Below are 18008 nucleotides of genomic sequence, written 5' to 3'. Positions count from 1 at the left end.
TTAGAGAGCATGCTTAGGGAGCATTTTTAGACTGTCTTGATTCCTGTGTGAAAAATTCTTCCACAGGGCCAGTATTTAGTGTCTTTTCATTATGCTTTGTCCCTTCTCATTGCTGAAGAATCTAGGCTGAATGTACTTTAAAATATGCATCATGAAAATGTATATTTGGAAAAGAAAAAATATATGCACAATTCTGTTGAAATAGGTGAACACTTACTAAGAGTGCTTAGGAGAGCGGAGTTGCTCCAAGTCCTGAAAAAAACAGTTGTATATTCAGGTGCTGTAGAATTATTGTAACCCTTCAAATATTCTAAACTTCTGTATTGGTGTCTTTAACATGAAAATGTTCTTTATTGTTGCCTTTATTAAACTATATGAAAACATATTTCTTGACTTACCTATAGATATACTTCAAGAGTAATAAAATGGAATAGTAAGGACCTCATCAATTAATTACTGTACAAAACATTTTTTGGTAAATTATTCTGTAATCATTTAATAGTGAACCTTGAATTAACTGGCCAGATTTTAGGGTTTTATATGAATGGTGTTCCACATATTCACTATTCAGAGAAAATACAGTAAGTACTCCAAATATCTTTCTTGTATACAGTCAAGAAGAATGATTTATTATGCATCCTTAAGATTAATTCAATTACACTTTTTGTTTATACTGGACCCTTTTACCTTCAGGAGCTGCATGTTTTTATGCATAAAACAGCAGTGGAAATACATCAGCAAAATCAAATAACTTCCTTTTCAAAGGGTAGGGCTTGTTTATTTGTGCTAGCAGCTTCTCTCAGCATTGCACAGTTTCCAGATGGTGGGAAATTTCAAGCTATTTTTTAGTTCTGATTTCTGTTAAGCAGAGTTTTTTTTTTCCTTTTTTCTTTTTTTTCTTTTTCCTTATGAACTGCTTCCAAAACTGTGGCTAATTTGTAATGTAGGTATTATTTAGTCCAAATTATGGTCATGTGACACAGCAGCTGTAAACACCATTAAGTGTTTATAGATGTTTTGAAACTTAATTTCTACTTGAATGCTTTTAGTAGTTTTTCTATACAGCATAGTACTCAATTGAAAAGGTAGAATTTGAAAAGTGAAAGTAAAGTTAGAAACAACAATAGGAAAGGAAAAAAAAATTTGCTGAGTCATCTTCCAAACTTTTGATTTGCTGTTGAGACCGACAAATATTTCCTAGGATTGCAATAGTAAAAATTATCATCTTCCATTTTTTATTACCTGTGATCATATACCCAAGAGCAAGTGCAGGTGAATGGAATCTTTCCCAAATGTTATCCTGCCTTATGAAAAGAAAGCTTACAATCAAATTATTTCTGATTTCTCTCTTCTCCTATACTTAGCACTGTTTAAGTTAAGACTGTATGAGGTCCAATTGAAATGACATGTCTGTCCCTTGAAACAGTTTGTAGTGCAATTTATGTAAATATATGCAAATAGTCTGTGTGGGACTAAGTGTGCATCCATACATTCTCCTGCTTAGAAACAGATGTATTTACTGGTATGTCTGCAGAGACAATCTCATTTCATACAATAGCTGTATTAAATGTGTTGGTTAACTCGTTTGAACCCACAGGTTGGTATATAGCTTATCTGCCTTGCTGGATTACCAAGGAGATGTGGTTCAGAGTTCACTACATTTTCTGATTTCCCATTTAATATTTGAAATGGAAATGACTTCTTCTGGCAGGAATATAAAATTGGAGGTAATAAAAAAGGCTTGAGGCTGAAAGGGTGGAACTAGCAGGCTTTTATTTGAGTTCTGCCATATATTCTCTCAGTGACCTTATGCAAATCATTTAACCTCTATGCATATTGCTTCTCCATATGTAAAACATGTATCACTGGATATCAGTAGGTTGTTATAGGGCCTAATGTGATAATTAGATCCAGATCTTGCAAAGCTTTGAGTAACCTCAACTGACTTTGACTTCAATTAGAATTGAGGGCACAAACCCTGCTTTAGCATTCAGATCTCATACAGTCAATACCCAATTATCCAGGTTAAGGAAGGACTGAAATAACTTGAATAGAGCAAAAGCACAAATCCAAAATATGGATCAACTGCATTATAAAAGTACCTGGTGGTAATACAGTGCAAGATAGAAAGCCTAGTGATGGTGGTGGAACTGGGACCAAAAATTGTGGTCAAACACCAAGAGGACCTGCAGTGCTCAGGCTCTGGGTACCATGTGAACGCAGCTGGGAGGCTCTGGGTGCCAGCCAGATAACAGAGAGCTGGAGTGATTCTGAGGTGGGCTGAACAATCAGCTGACACAGATGGACAATCAAGAATTGCCTGGCTTTGAAAAGTGTTTCCATGTCATCTTCACAAGAAACCTTTGATCAGAGGATTTGATTTGAATTTTAATATATTTACTAATTCTATGATTTAGAAGTGTATGACCTATTTTGAGTAACAGCTTTTTGAATGTTGCCGTAGTTTTATTTTAAACTTTGTGCTTAGCGTAATTATTTGAAATTTTCCTTCTGGATAAGATTAGTGTATTGTGAGTAGAACTTTCCCTTCCCCCTGCACTCTTTCTTTGGCATATAATGTGGCTTGAAGTTTGCTGCTTAACACTAAATTTGTCTTTGGAATTCGGCCAGCATGCAGTAGTAATGTTTTGTGTTCCCTATTAAAATCTAAGGTTTTGTGACTCATTTAGGATAGCTTTGTTTCCAAGAGCTGAGGGGGAAAAAGCGGGAAAAAAAATGTAAGGAAGGAGAATGCAGACAGTACCTTTCCCAGTAGGGATGCTGGTGCAGGCTGCAGGCTTGCACATACTTTCCCTTTCAAAAGGAGACAATCAGTCATTCTTTCTCCCCCAGCAGATTGCAAAGTATTACAATGGTGCAAAACTCTGACAATGGAGATCAAAAGGAAGAAGCGGGAACAAAGAAAACATAAAGAGCTTTGTTTGCAGGGAATAAAATACTTTAATATGATAAATTCCTGTTCTTCTAAACTCTAAACACATGGCCCCTAGGAAATTGTTCAGTCGCCTGGAATTAATGTTGTGCGTTCTGTTGGGGGGCAGCGATGGTTTGTAACTGGCACACACACAAACTCTGAATTGAACCTTCAGTTAAATGCTCTGTGTAACACTTGTCCCTCAAAGAAAATGGTTTAAAATATTTAGAATATAAATTAAAAAAGAAATCCTTCTCCATTGAACTTCGGGTGGCAAAGCTATTATGCCACTTCACAGTATCTCTAACAATTAAAGTTATTAGTGCATTTTGCTCAGAGGCGTAATGGAATTAAAGTCATATGTTATTCCTGAGTTCATTCTAATTGATTTAAATGAGGGTCAGAACGAGTGCTAGACAAAATATTAATGCCATCAGTTTCTGTCTTAAGAGCATTTCTGGTTTTTAATTTCTTTTATTAAAAAGCTTTTATATTTTCTCAAATAATTTTAGTAATAAAGTATATATCTTTTTAATTTTGGCCAGATTTGTTCACCACTATTCAGTAATGCAACTACCTGAAACATTCATGCTATGCAGTGGTATATGTATGTATATATGAGGACTTATTTTCTTGTCTTTGTTGTTGCTTTTTTAATAGTCTTTGTCTTTTAGCTGGATCATCTGTCATGTTCCTTCAGATATCCTCTTTGATTTCTTTTTTTAATTTTATTTTTTAAATTTTATTTTTGAGTCGCTTTACAAATGGTCAGTCTATTGGGACACTGCTGAGATTTTGTCATTCAAAGATACATTGGTGTTCTTAAATGTATGGTTTGAAATGATCAAACATCTAAGTCAATAAGCACTTTGTTGTTTACTCTTGCACGTGACTTCATATCTTGAAAGCATGCAATTTTGTCTTTTAATGTAAGTCTTGTAAATGTCTTGTTTCCACATTTTATTGTTGCATTCACTTTTTATTCTGCTTTGTTTATGCACCTCTCAATCTGGATTAAGCAGGTCTGTGAATCTTCTCAATGCATGCAAACTGAAAAAGCCTGCTCTAAGGTGAGGGATCCTTAATAGCTTTGTAGTGTTGAACTTCAGTTGTTTTTCCTTTCCATTTCAATTCAACACATAGAAAGTGGGTGTTTTAGTAAAAGCATTAACATGATAGAACTGTAATTATTATTGACATTTTTAACATTTCCAGAAGTACATGTCTAAAACTTTCTCATCATTGATAAATGCATCACACAACCTAGATAATAATAATGTCGGTGATGGTATCTTCATTATTTCATACTAACATAATTTTTTATGGGGATATTAGACTACATTGCTGTCTTAGGTTAAAAATTGTGTAACTAAATGCTATCTTTTTAAATAATTGCAAATGCACTCCTTTCATATCACTAATGTGGAAATCAAATTCTGGAATCCAGTTATACTCTTACAAACCTGTAAGTTAAATGACTATTTTCTGTCATTTTAAATTCCTCCTCAGGTGACAGTGTATTTACTATTGCCATGGATATAATCACTGGTGTTTAACAGTCTAGCTAAAAAAATATGTATAATGCCAAAAATGAGTTAATATAATGGAATTATAATCCTTGTTTCCAACCACCAAGGCTTATCACTGGGCTTTTTGTTGTTGTTGTTGAAAGTTTAAAATAAAATTTGTCAGAAGATAGCATTACTAATTAGTTTAAGCAGTGATGGACATAAATCATAAGGGTTTAAAAGAATTTTACACCTGGTTAAAGTAGTTTTTATACTGATATGAGACTTAATTATTCATAAAGAAGATAGAATTAAACTTTTAAATTTCAGTCCTACCCTCTAATTTCTTAAACAGTTTCATCTTTTGAATGTTGACAGCTATAAAAATAAAACCCCAAGCAACATTAAAATTAGTTTCAAATTGTTTCTGTAATTTAATTTTTTCCTAAGATTAGTACACTTTTATAATGTGCCTAATTTAATTTGGTGTAGGCTGATGTTGATGCCTCTTATCCTTAACGAAGAAAATATGCATCAACATCAGCTTATGTTGAAATTTTCTTAACCAGGAAAGGATGCCAAAATAAAGATTTGATCCTGAAAAATCACACAGGATATTTCTGTTATTAATGTATATATAGTAGTGGGAGGCACATGCTAATAAATCTATTTAATGTGTAATAAACATTTTCAGTATCAAGGTTTTATTTTTTAACTAGAGTAGTATTAAACTGTATGATGTTATGAGATGCAGGGAGAATAGTTAAAGTTTTAACTTCATTATATATTAACAGTAAATTTAGTAGAGGAGGTTTTTTTCATGCATTTGACATTGAGATCACTTAGCTAATGTTAGCCTAATATGGGAAGTACACTTCTGAAATTGATGGAAGTAAATTCTTGCTGTTGCCTTTTCTCTTCCCCTATGAATGTATTTTGTTCTGTCTTTGTCATTTTGCATTCTGCTTGCTCTCTTACATTGCTTTCTCCACAGAAACACTATTTCAAAAATTTCAGCTTAATCATTTGAAGCTTGTTTTTATTACAAGAATGCAGCACTGAGCATCTGCCCTACCATCACATGTACCAGAAGGTTTTTTTTGTCAAGCTGCCTGAGATGTACCTTAACATGCAGATCTGCCCCTGGATGGGCGCTGCCTTCTTTTCAGAAGGGTAATCCTTTTGCAGAAAGACTCTGGTTCAGGTGTTCCCATGGTTTCTGTAACTGAGTCTCAGCTGAGGTGTTGAAACACTCCCCTCCTTGCTGGTAAAAAGACATGGGGGAGAAGAAGTAAGTTTGGAGTTTTTTTAAAGCAGACGGTGCACAGTTGCTAAGCTAAGAATTTTTTGACCGAACAGAAAAGTCTGTCTTGGTTCCTCTAGTTATGGAGAGCCAACTTACACCACACAGGTGGGACAGAGACAGAGGAGCTGAGATGATGGAGTGGGGATAGCTATTAGGGACTGATGGAGATGTTTGGAGTAGTCCTCAAGAATGCATGAGGTGAGCATTCTGGTAAGCAGAGCATCTCTGAGGGTGTATGGAGGCCAAGGGGGAGGTTGCTGGGGATGATAAAATGTGTGACTAGGATGAGACTGACCTTAAAGGAGCAAGTACTGAAGTTTTCACAGTGGGATGGAACTTGTGGTTGGGATTTGGGTAGAGAGATGTGAGCTTGAAAGCAGTCATTGGTATCCCTGGTATCTGGGGTAAGAGAGCTGCTGAAGGAGGTTATTTAGTGTGAGGATTTTATGACTTAAAGGGGATATTTGCATTATGCTTTCTGTGGGGGAGAAAACAGTATAGGACTGAAATGGGGGAAAATGAGACCCTGACACTGAGTCCTGTGGTTCCTGCCTCAGTCTGGGTACTGCTGCCTGAGCTCTCTGCTGCAACAGGTCTGCAACAACGTCTAAAGCATTACCTGCTTTGCAGCCTCACCATAGCTGCTCCCTCTCTTGCTAGGAAGCACTGCTTTAGGGAGAAGTGCTTTGGTCAATAATTTGTCTCCTATAAAGTGTAAGTTATGACTGAGCTTCTCTTAATTTACTAAGTAACACTATCTGTGTTTTAGCTCACATTTTTCCATCAGAGAGCTGGATGTCTAAAGGGGTGCCATAAAGCCATGCAGGAGCTCCCTTGATAGCTGTCTTGGCAGGAAGGATGGTTGAAGAGTGAGAGGGTAGGGCAAGCTTTAAGCCTTTGCGAAACCTCCTGTCAGGACATGTGTGGCATCTAATCTATTCATACATGTAACTAGGAGGCATAGGAAGCATACATTTTTGTCAGCAATAAAAATGCAGGTTAGCTCACCATTAATTGAAGTTTGGAGTATGTTAAAACTAGCTTTCAACCACAGAGTAATTGATATTGGATGAAGACCCAAAGTTAGCTTGCTTGTGTTCAAATTTTGACAATACTTTTAGCATTCTCTGTAGTCTGGCTGGAAATGTCAGGCAATATGCTTTCTCTTTAAAACTTTCACTTCTTTGTAAGGGAATCCAGAAGTTCAGAAGTATGGTGTGGTAGTCAGAGATTTGAAGCATGACCTGGAAAAATGATTACAACTACTCCATGAAATTTGTTTAGCCCATCTTCTATTTTATGATTAAGGAAAAAGCAGTTTGTTTGTCTCTGTTTCACCAGGTGCTCAGCAAAACTCTTACATAGGCTCTTTAAGAAATCAAGTTAAGATTTTTTGAAAAATCATAGTTATTGTTTTAGGGTCAGTATTCTACTTGATACATTTCTCAAAAATATTTATTGTAGAATATATACCTTGACAAGTGCCACTGTGAAACTTGCTCCTTGTTTTATTAGCACCATTAAGAGAACCAGTTCAGCTGAGCGTGTGTCCCCAGGAGGTCGGAGGGAAAGCTATGGAGATTCCAAAGGGAGTCGCAACCGCACTGGTTCCACCAGCAGTTCATCTAGTGGTAAAAAGAACAGTGAAAGGTAATGTTATCTCAGTATCTATCCCCTTTCTCTGCCTCCTGCTCTAATTATGAAATTAGTTTCTTTTAGTGAACTCAGTTCTGCTTTTTTAAAATATTGGAAGCTTTCTTTTTTTACAAAGCTCCAATTCTTGGACCAAAGTACATATTAAAAATAATTTAAATAAAATAAATTAAATAAAAATATTTTAAATAAAACAGGTTTTCATATTTAGATTAAATTTATTTGCCTCATTTCCAAACTATAAACAGTGTGAGATCTTAGAGTTTCCCAGGAAAGTTCACAATTATTAAACACGCTTTTTCTAATATCTCAGTGGTTTCCCTTGGTCTTCATATTCCTGACAAGTACTTCTTTAAGTTTCTAGTTGTGGTGCATTGACTCCAGCTGGCATCTAAGTATCACACAGCCATTCACTTCCTGTCCTCCAGTGGGATGAGGAAAAGAAAACAGGAAGAGCAAAAGTGAGAAAACTCATAAATCAAGATAAAGGTAGTTTAAGAAGTGAAGGAAAGAGGAAGAAAAACCAAAACAATTGTTGAGAAGCATTCAGCCACTACATGCCACATGCGGATTGATGTCCAGCCAGTCTTTGAAATATGAATGCCTTGGTCTGAGAGCCAGATTAAAGATAAGTGAAGGGAGAGGTTTGCATGCAAGTGCTGTTTAATGAAGCAGAATGCAGTGATGCCTATCTCTGAGTATCTCTGATCATGCTTCTCTATATTGCTGACAGCACAGAGGAAAGAAGATATCTTGTTCAAGGGTTTCAGACTTAGGATAGCCTTGAACAAATAGCTGTTTTGTTGAGGTTCATCAGTATTGTCAGTATAGGTGAAGCAGTTCTTTCCTGTATTTCCTAGTTGGAATTTAGTTTTGGCCATTTCGCTTGACCTGTCCTATTGCAGTTTCCTTTGCAAGAAATGGTGTTGATGGTACTGTTTCACTCCCTCACATAAAAACACATTGTTAATGAAGTTCAATTAATAACTTAATTTACCTGCTCTGTTTGGGCATCAATGCCATTACATGAGTCATTGTCAATGGTGTGGCTCAAAATATTCTTTCCTTTTTGTCTCATCGGTATATTTGCTTGAGTAAGGAGTGACTCAGCTGGTTGTGTACTATTTTGCAGCCCAAATATGGGTGATTACATTATTAATAGCTTGGTTTCTGGCTTAGGTTTTCAGCTGTGAAACAAGACGACAAGTGTGCAAACTATGGAACTTAGAATAAGTTATGAGTTGGGATAAAAGGGCAGACTAGTAAGGGTGGCACTTTGTGGCTGTTGGCTACAAGCTGCCTGAACAGGAGGAACTGCATGGGGTCTTTTACAGGCAGCTTGAAGCAGCCTCAAAGTCACAGGACCTGGTTCTTGTGGGAGACTTTAACTACCTGGACATCTGCTGGAGAAGCAACACAGCAAAGCACAAACAGTCCAGGAGGTTCCTGGAAAGCATTGATGCCAACTTCCTGTCACAGGTAGTGGAAGATCCCACAAGGAATAGTGTGCTGCTTGACCCTGTGATAACAAACCGGGAAGGCCTTTTTGAAGATGTGAAGGATGGAGGCAGCTTTGGCTGTCATCACCATGACGTGGAGTTGAGTACCAGGAGGGGATGAAGCAGGGCAGCAAGATTTTAACCATGGACTTCAAAAGAGTTAACTTTAGCCTGCTCAGGATCTTGGAAGAACCCTGTGGAAACAGGACCTGCAGAGCAGAGAGATCCAAGAGAGTTTGTTGATATCCAAGGATCACTTCCTCCAGGCTCAAGAACAATGAATCCAAATGAGCAAGAAATCAGGAAAAGTGGGCAAGAGACCTGCACACATGGCTAAAGGAGAAGGGCTTCTGGTGGACAGCAAGCTGTCTGTCTATGGGCCAGAAGTGTGCCCTTGTGGCCAGAAAGGCCAGTGGAATCCTAGAGTGCATTAGGAAGAGCACTGCCAGCAGGTTGAGGGAAGTGATCCTATCCAAAATTGTAGAATTATCAAGGTTGGAAGAGACCTTTTAGATCATCAAGTTCAACCATCCAATACTGCCTTTCTACTCGCCCTGACGAGGCACGTCTGGAGTGCTGTGTCCAGTTCTGGGCTCCTCAGTACAAGAGGGACATGGAGCTCCTGGAGTGAGTCCAGCTACTAAGTGGATCAAGGAACTGGAGCATCTCTTTTACAAGGAAAGGCTGAGGTAGCTGGGCCTGTTCAGCCTCAAGAAAAGACAGCTGAGAGGGGACCTCATCAATGTCTATGAATATCTGAATGGAGGGTGTCAAGAAGATGGGGCCAGGCTCTTCTTAGTGGTGCCAAGCAATAACTAGAGGCAATGGGCAGAAACTGATACACAGGAAGAGGGTGAGATTTTTTTTTACCGTGTAGGTGACTGAGCACTTGAACAGATCATCCAGAGAGATTGTGGAGTCTCCCTCCGTGGAGGTATCTGAGAACTGTCTGGACACACTTCTGTTCCATGTGCTCCAGTATAACTTAGCTTGAGCAGAGAGGTTGGACCAGGTGAACAGCTGTGATCCCTTCCAACCTGACCTGTTCTATGACTCTGTGAAAGGCTTAGTAAAGTAAAATAATAATGAAAAAATTTAAATACTATCAGAGAAAATGTTATAAAATTGTAACCAAGGAAGATGTGATATTTGCACTAATTAACATCTTGTTTGCATTCTGCATCTATGCATGTAAATGAAGTTTTGATAAGCCAACAGCATTCCACAGGACTGGGCCTCTGGTATGGAAATTTGATGCTATCTTAGCATCTGAATTTCCTTCCCTTAAAATTTTTGTAAGATAATTATGAACAACAAAAAACTAAGAGATTTGGTTTTCATCTTGTATCTAAGATTTTTGTACTTCAAGATTTCTAAAAGAAAAATATAACTGAAAAAATTTACGTCGCAATGCAATACATAATATCCATAAATAAATATTACTTTTGAGAGGAAAAGCAATCTGTTATTAGTTTACTTAGGAACAAAGTGTCTTTCTGGGTGTGCAGATTTGAACAAATTTTTTCTCAGACCCTTGTAGCACAGAGAATGTGTATCTGCACACATCTGAATCAGCAAACCAAGCATCAACAATCTTAGGGACAAGTGAGCCTGAAAGATTTGAAAGGCAAAACCAAGCAAAACCCATAATGACCAGTGGAGGGACAGCTAAAAAAACAGCTCATTCTTAATTTAAGCTGCAAATTCTGTGAAGTGTTGCAATGGTGCGTAACTTCATGCGGCTGCTTTGCCTTGGTGAAGTCATTAGAATGGAGATGTTGTTTTCTGTATTGATCTCTTGAAATGGTTGGATTTTTTTCCTGAGGCTTTGCTTTTTATTTTGCATATATGTATAACTTCCTGCTCTATCACACGTATGAAGTTATATCAACAGCCATTATGTGGTGACCTTGTTGATTAAAATAACCTTATCTTCTATCAACAAAACAAATGTCTTATGGATAGTTTTTCTTAAAAAACAAGTTTCTGTACTTTGATGGTAGACTTGTTTCTGAAATATGAGCAGCAAGCATTTCTCCTGCCAATGGTGAAGCTCATTGCTTTTCCAATTTGCTGTCGTAATTTACTGTAGTTTTTGAAAAAGTTTTAACAAAAATGATCCTACAATGCCCTTGCTCTGTGTATTTTATCTTATATAAAAAATTGCATTAGATCAAGTGCCCAAAAGATGAATTCAGTGTGTGTTATACAGTGGAAAATCTGCGTGTCAAAGTCTAAATACAATACAGTGCTTTGCAAAGTCAGTTTTATGAGTATATCTCTGATCCTGCTACCTGTTTAAGGTGACAATTATCTGAAATTAGTTATATGTTAAAGCTACTAAACACATAAAGTGAGACTATTAGTTAGGTTATTCATTTAAATTAAGGAAAGGTATGGCTTCTATGAGCTATATTGGTGTACTGAACACTTGAAAATTGATTCCAAAATAGCTGAGAAGTAAAAACATTGGAACTAAATAATGGTTCTCTGCAAAATGTTTTGGTTTTGCTCTAAGGTTGACCAGAGTACTCAAGATGCATTTTTAATTTTTACATCCTATTTCAACAGAAACTCAATGGTTATGTTTTTTTGCAGTTGTTGGGCCACAAAGGGTTGAGCAACAGCACTGATCGGAAATCACTCACTTAGAACTTGAGGAGGAGGTCTAGCACACAAACCATTCAATGATTAAGTAAAGTGCAAGTATTCCAAGGAATTAATCAAGAGCATGTGTTAGATTGCCTCAGCTGGTGCTCGTGATGTTGGTACCACTGCAGAAACAGTCACTGTATGGTTAGAGACTTTCCCCCTCATTTCTGTCCCATGCAGCCTGTTCAGCACCCTAGCTTGAAGAATGAGTGTCCTTATCCTGTGGAAGAGGCTGACTAAAGACCTGCCTCATGCTTCTTCTTGAAAGTGAGCCGCCATGCAAAATACAAAGCAAGAGTTATGGAAAGGAAAATGATGATTCTATACTCTGGGGCTAAGACTGTCCCCTGAAAGCTGACTTTATGTGTGAAAGAGTGAGGAAGAGTGTATTAACCTAACAATCCACTCACAGTCTGTTTGTATCCTTGACCCCTCTGCATCCCTTCCAGCTTGAGATATTCTGTGACTGTGTTTTTCAAAGCGTATAGGGTTGTAGGCTGTTACACAAAGCCAGAATGCTAAAGAAAGCTCTTTCAAGGAGCTTTAAGCATAAGGAGATGACCATAATCTCCCATCCTGCTATGAAGGGTCCCTACTCCTGTAGCTATCAGCCAGGAGTAAGCCTTCCTGAGGATTAGATAAGTAGGATGTGACTCAAGTTCAGGAAGAAGGGTAGCCAGAGCTCAGAGCTGTGTGTGGTTAGGGTTTGTATAATTAGAAAATACAGATGATTTGCTTTATTACTGTCATGAATCAAGCATTTCACATTTGCTTGATTAGCTGGAATAGGTCAGCATGGTCTTTTCAGAGCTAGGGACTGTTTTGTCTCTAACATGGCAGCATTTCTGACTAGTGATCCATCCCATAAAGTTTTTGTTTTCTAAAAATATCTTCATTCATAAGAAAAAATGTTCATCTTGGTGTTAACAATGGCAGCACATCATGCTATTTATATAAATTACATTGGCTGTGTATGCCAGCTTGAAGCATGTATTTTGATGCATGATTAACACAAAGGCTGATATTATGGAAAGTTGCTAAATCGGGAGTAGAATCAGAATTAATTTTGATTTGGTTTGGGCTTATCATTAAGTAAAGTATTATTCTCAATATAAATGTCAAACCAAAGCAAAGCAAAAGGTGCAATAGAATTATTTGCTACATCATTCATTGCAGGGAGAGAGAATATTTTATGCTTAGAAAAAAACCTGTGTGCAAAAATCCAACAAAGTCTTGTTTCTTTTTTTGATTTCTCCTTATCTGCCCACTGCAGTCTAGGAGGGGGTGTGAGATGGCATCAAGCTATAGGAATACTTCATGCTTCGGTATTTCTCCATCAGAATGATGGGGAGTTCAACCATTTTGGGATCACCCTAAGAAACTTACAGCAGTTATCTGATACTTCAGAAGTTTTATTGCATTAAAAAGAGGGAACTGGAAAGAAAATAAACTGTGTTGTACAGCTTTGTGTCCCATATGTTTATCATCAGAAACAACACCCTCAAACTTGATTGACAGGGACAAAGGACAAAAAAACCCCAATGACTTTCATTTCTTAACAGATTCCTTCCTTTTGGCCAGGGTAGTACTATCCAGAGAGCTTCTCAACATGCTGTATATATTTTCCCCTCAAGTTTTCCCAATATTTTCTCAAGACAAAAAGAAAAACCTATTTCCGGCTGTCTTGCAGGCAGCTGTGCAGTGACAAAGAGAAGACATTTGAATCATGATTTTGTGCTTTCTGTGTCTTACCAAGTACTGTCATTCACCAAGAAACAACTGGGCAGTTCCATGTTTTATGTGAAGTCTTTGGAAAAAACAGGATTCAAACTTTGATTTGCTCCTTAAACCCTGTATGGAAATAAAAAAGGATACAGTTTCTCAAGGCCGGTTCCTGCGTTCTCCTGTAACTGGACTAACTTCACAGAAGAAGAGTATTTGATAATTAGTAGAGGAAAATCTGTAATTTTGAGAATGAAATGAGAATTGAATGTAAAAGTGCCATCAAGGTTGTTTAACTGTGTTTGCCTGGGGACTTACTTTGTAAATAATTTAATTGAAAAAGTATTTTTATTCATACATACAGTCAACAAAAATTTATGTTATTACATTTTTAGTTTTATGTTATATTGATACATATACAGGTGTAGACTGTATGTGCATACTTTTAAAATAGTAATTTCTTCATTATTTTCACAGCAAACCCAAGGAACCCATGTTCAGTGCAGGTAGGAACTTTTAAAATTTTTAAGCAGATAGTAACTGTGATAACATATTTGAGTTCCCCCACTAGCCCCCTTTTTTCTGTGGATGCCTAGAAATTGGTATTGGGGATCTAAACATGATACTTACAGGCTGATGCTGATATATTTTTAAAAAGTTGATCAGTTCACTCTAGATCTTATTGGTCCAATAGATTTATTTTACAGTTGGGACTCTTTGTAAGAAGACAAGGACAAAAAATACCATGTCTTCTTACTTTGCATACGTATTCTCTTTCAAAGCAGTATCAGTGTTTTGGTAATTGAAGCAATGCCAAGTTCCAGCGATGATGCTGTCCTGTTAATCATAAAATGATGCCCTCTAAAGATTGCCACATCTGTCTCAAAGCCTTGTAATGTAATTTGTCAAATTACAAAGAAAAGGGTGGTGTGTTATCACAGTTTTGGTAATCTATCTTTAATTTGAAAAGCACTTCAACTTTTTACAACTTAGGTACTACCCCTGATGAAAGATTTTGAAAGTTAAATAGTAGGTGTAAGTGAAAGCAATGTTTGTCCCTGTCATTAGACAGTTAAAAATTCTGAAGTCTCAATAAAAATATGAAGCTGACTAGTATATATAACAGTTATTTTTGCTATGAAAAGTCAATGACAACTAAAATTCAGATTTTTTTTTTTTTTTAGCAAAATAGGGAAGGGCAAAAACCCTCTTAATTTATCAGATGTACTGTATTATTTTTATGCATAGTTCTGTGACAGTAATCATACTTTAAGGCAAAAAAGTTGGAGAACTTTTGTTTACTGCATGGATTGATCAGCATCCAACAAAGCTCTTAAGCCATATTTCAGGGTTTAATGTAACTGATTTTGAAGTCAGAAATACATGAAATTAAATAAGCACTTTATTCCCTTGTGACAATATAATCATGGTTCATGTCCCTTCCATGAAAACTGATGGTTTAGAAAAAGAAAAGTTCTGAAAGCAGAATATGCTTTCCTTGCTTAATTTTTCTGCTTCCCTTATACCATGTAATCAAAGGCATTTGTAATATTTTTTCTTCTGCCACTTTTCCCATAGATAAAGGTCAGTAATTAAACAGGTGTGACACTACATTGATGTCATTCTCACCTAGGCAAAATTCCTTCTGAAATGCATGTTTTTCTCTAAGAAGGTTATACTTGGTATTTTACTTCAGTAAATGGTTATACAACGGAGTTTAAGCCAGTATTTTAATGGTAGAACCAGAGGCCCCTAACTGAGAAAAGAGGTTTAGAAGATAATTACCCAGTGTCTAGCTCAGTGTTTTGTCAACCCCAGGTTAGCCTGCAGCAGACTAAGACTGGACAGCCTGTAGAGCAGGTATTTAGAGAGTTATTGTATTCAAACACATCTTTATCTAGCCCTTCTGTCTCTGTCTCTGTAATCACAAGGGAAGCGCCGTGTGACACACTGCAAAGGTAGGCTTCACTTCCAAAACCTCATAGCTCTCGAAGCAAAATGGCTCTGGTGGGATAAAAGCTCAATATATATACAACTGTTTTCTAACTTGTGCGCATTTTGCAATGTTAAAACTTCTCTAGTTCTTTTGAGTGGAACAAAAATGTTATGCCATTTATTTATATGATCTACTGAATTATAACCCTCAGGTGCACTTTAATTGTAATAATGGGTTATAATTTACGTTCCTGTGGATTTATTCCTAAGAATTTGAATTAGGAAAAAAATGTTGAGAGAGCTATATGGCAACACGTGGATGTTCACTGTGTTTGAAATGGCATTCTGCACTTTTGCTGAAATTCGTATAGAATTTGCCCTCTTGTTGGCTGTTTTGCTGTTAGCCTAACGTGATCATAGAAGCCTTTGTTTTTTCTTGCTTTTTCTTACTGAGTAGATTGTAGATTTTTCTGAATCTTAAGTAAACAGACCTAGACCTACAACTAATTTCTTGTTGCTTTTTGCTTAGTGTCATAAAGCAGTTACATTTGGTAAACATACCATGTTGGTTTCTAAAGCTTTAAATTCTAGTGTAAATATGCACATTTTTGATGCATGTTTATATCTGTGATCTAATCACAGATTTATCTGCTTTTTAGAAATAGCTATATCCTAACAGTTTTTCTACTAATCAGTGTCTTTCCGCTTTGCAATAAATGTGAATTTCACAAAGCAAAAAATGTTCATTCTCAAGGCAAAGTCTATTAGAGAGTCTCTACCTCTGTGTATTCTTTGTACAAATTTATACCTGCAATCAGTGGTGGTCTCCTTTGCAGATCCCACTGGCGTTGATGTACCTTCTTATTTCAGTTCATTAACTGTTAATTTATGCAACAACAATATCAAATTTACAAAACTGCAGATGTAAAAGATACATTTGTTTTAAAGTTCCACTGTTGGTCTCTCTTTGTAGTTTGATGATTGTCTGTCTTTATATCTTTACATTTAGAACTTTACTGTCTTATAAATTTACATAAGAAAAGTATGAATAAAAGGATATAGATTGATTGTGTAGATAATGTATGTGAGTTAGGGACAAAAAACAGTAGAGATGGAATAATACCAAGACTTAGAAATAAATACACAATATGACTTCTATGCCTGACCTAATCAGCCTAAGTTCCTCTTTATAGTAGGAGAGAGACATATACACATTCTGAAGGCATAATTTATAAACTCGTTATATCCTTGGTATAGTTTACTGGTTAGTATGTACTTTCCTAGTCTGGTGTGACTAGGTCAAATGCTCCCACTGTAAATGCAACTTTTATGAGTCCTGTAAGCTTCAGGTGAGAAGAGCAGCTTGGTGAATTAAACTTTGGTTCATTCACAGCCTTTGATAAGTACAACCAGTAGTTATTGCTGAAAATCTGTTGACTTCCAGTGCACCAGCATCAGCAGTGTTGGCACGTGTTTGAAGCTCATTAAATAGATGCTGCATGCGCATACAATAGTGCTGTAATGCTTTGCTATTTAATGCTCTACCCTCTATTTTATTTTCCAATACAGATATATTGGAGTAGATTTGCTTAAAAAAATTCCAATATTCTATCCTTTTAACGGGCATCTTGAAGTTCCAACCTTCTGTCACCATTATTTCATCATTATTATCTCTTCTTTTTAACATTGTTTTCTGTTGCTTTCATTTTATGTATGCATTCTGTAAATGAAGCTAGAGATACCTAACTGTAACTTTACTGTGACAGATCAGGTAGATATCTTTCCCATATGACTTAGTCTAAAGGCAAAATACACATTTAGTTACATACAGCATAGCTATGATGTTTATTTGTTCAATAATTCTTACTAATTTAGTCAGGATTTGTAGCATATGCTTATTTCCAATTAAAATAAAGCCTTAGCTTTCAAATTTTAAAAATAGTGGTATATTTGTAATAATACTTAAAAATTCATAGCATAATTTAACAGTCCTAAATTGTATAATTTTTTTTTCATTTACATGATTTTTGTTACTTTTGCCCTTCCATTTCCTCTGTGCCCACGATTATTCTGTCTAGTAACTCTACAGATGTCACTGACTCCAAAACTGCTTGATTCGCATGCGAACAAGGCTGAACCCCTTGATCTGCCGATGGAGCAGCAAGAGCCAGCACGTTCTGAATCTGGACAAACTTCATCAGAAGTTCACAGGACACCCACTTTGGCCTTGCCACTTCCCAAAAGTCCTAGTCAGACCTTCATGGCATTTGCCAGATCTCCTAGTTTTATAAGCCCCATGAAGTCCCCAAGTCAGTACTTCCAGATCTGTTATTAATCTCTGCTTCTCTGCCCCAAAAATATTTCTTACCAGTTCAACACATTATTTTTAGTATTTTCTTCTAGAAATGTTTGCTTCTGTCAACCAATTGAGTTTTTGTAGCTTCTCTCCTGTATGTCATTTTCCTTTCTTTTAATGTGCTGTCAATGTTGTCATTCCTTTTTCAATGTCTAGTAATTCTTAAAGCACGTATCTTTTCTGCATGTACATCAGCATGATTACTCTTACTAATTGTTTGTGTTCCTTATTTTGAATGTATCTCTAACACTGTATCAAGTGTAAAGCATATCTTTACACTGGGATGCAAAAAACGCGACTGAGTGTTGGAAAATAATTTAGATGCTGATGCTCAACTGTAAACATTGATTTAAAAATAAAATTAATTTTAAGTGGTATTTCTGCGTTAATTGTAATCTTTGATGTGTTCCCCTCCATTTTTAATATTTAAAAACCATAATAT

The 18008-nt window shown here is 36.4% G+C and overlaps 1 protein-coding gene across 8 annotated transcripts in view; it reads left to right on the top strand.

The window, feature by feature from the left end:
- Positions 1 to 18008, top strand: part of EML1 (EMAP like 1) — a 128457-nt gene that overhangs the window by 76969 nt on the left and 33480 nt on the right. For 2 of the 8 annotated variants that reach the window (XM_033061527.2, XM_033061524.1), the window contains exons 4-7: positions 3955 to 4005; positions 7265 to 7399; positions 13753 to 13781; positions 15207 to 15233. In XM_033061527.2, the coding sequence (XP_032917418.1) occupies positions 3955 to 4005; positions 7265 to 7399; positions 13753 to 13781; positions 15207 to 15233 (242 nt within the window). The remainder of the gene's footprint in view (positions 1 to 3954; positions 4006 to 7264; positions 7400 to 13752; positions 13782 to 15206; positions 15234 to 18008) is intronic. The other 6 variants (XM_033061525.1, XM_033061526.1, XM_033061528.2 and 3 more) reach the window with 6 other exon arrangements.

This window comes from Catharus ustulatus, chromosome 6 (assembly GCF_009819885.2).
Source record: "Catharus ustulatus isolate bCatUst1 chromosome 6, bCatUst1.pri.v2, whole genome shotgun sequence".
Classification (NCBI taxonomy): domain Eukaryota; kingdom Metazoa; phylum Chordata; class Aves; order Passeriformes; family Turdidae; genus Catharus; species Catharus ustulatus.
This window is presented reverse-complemented; position numbering and strand designations above follow the sequence as displayed.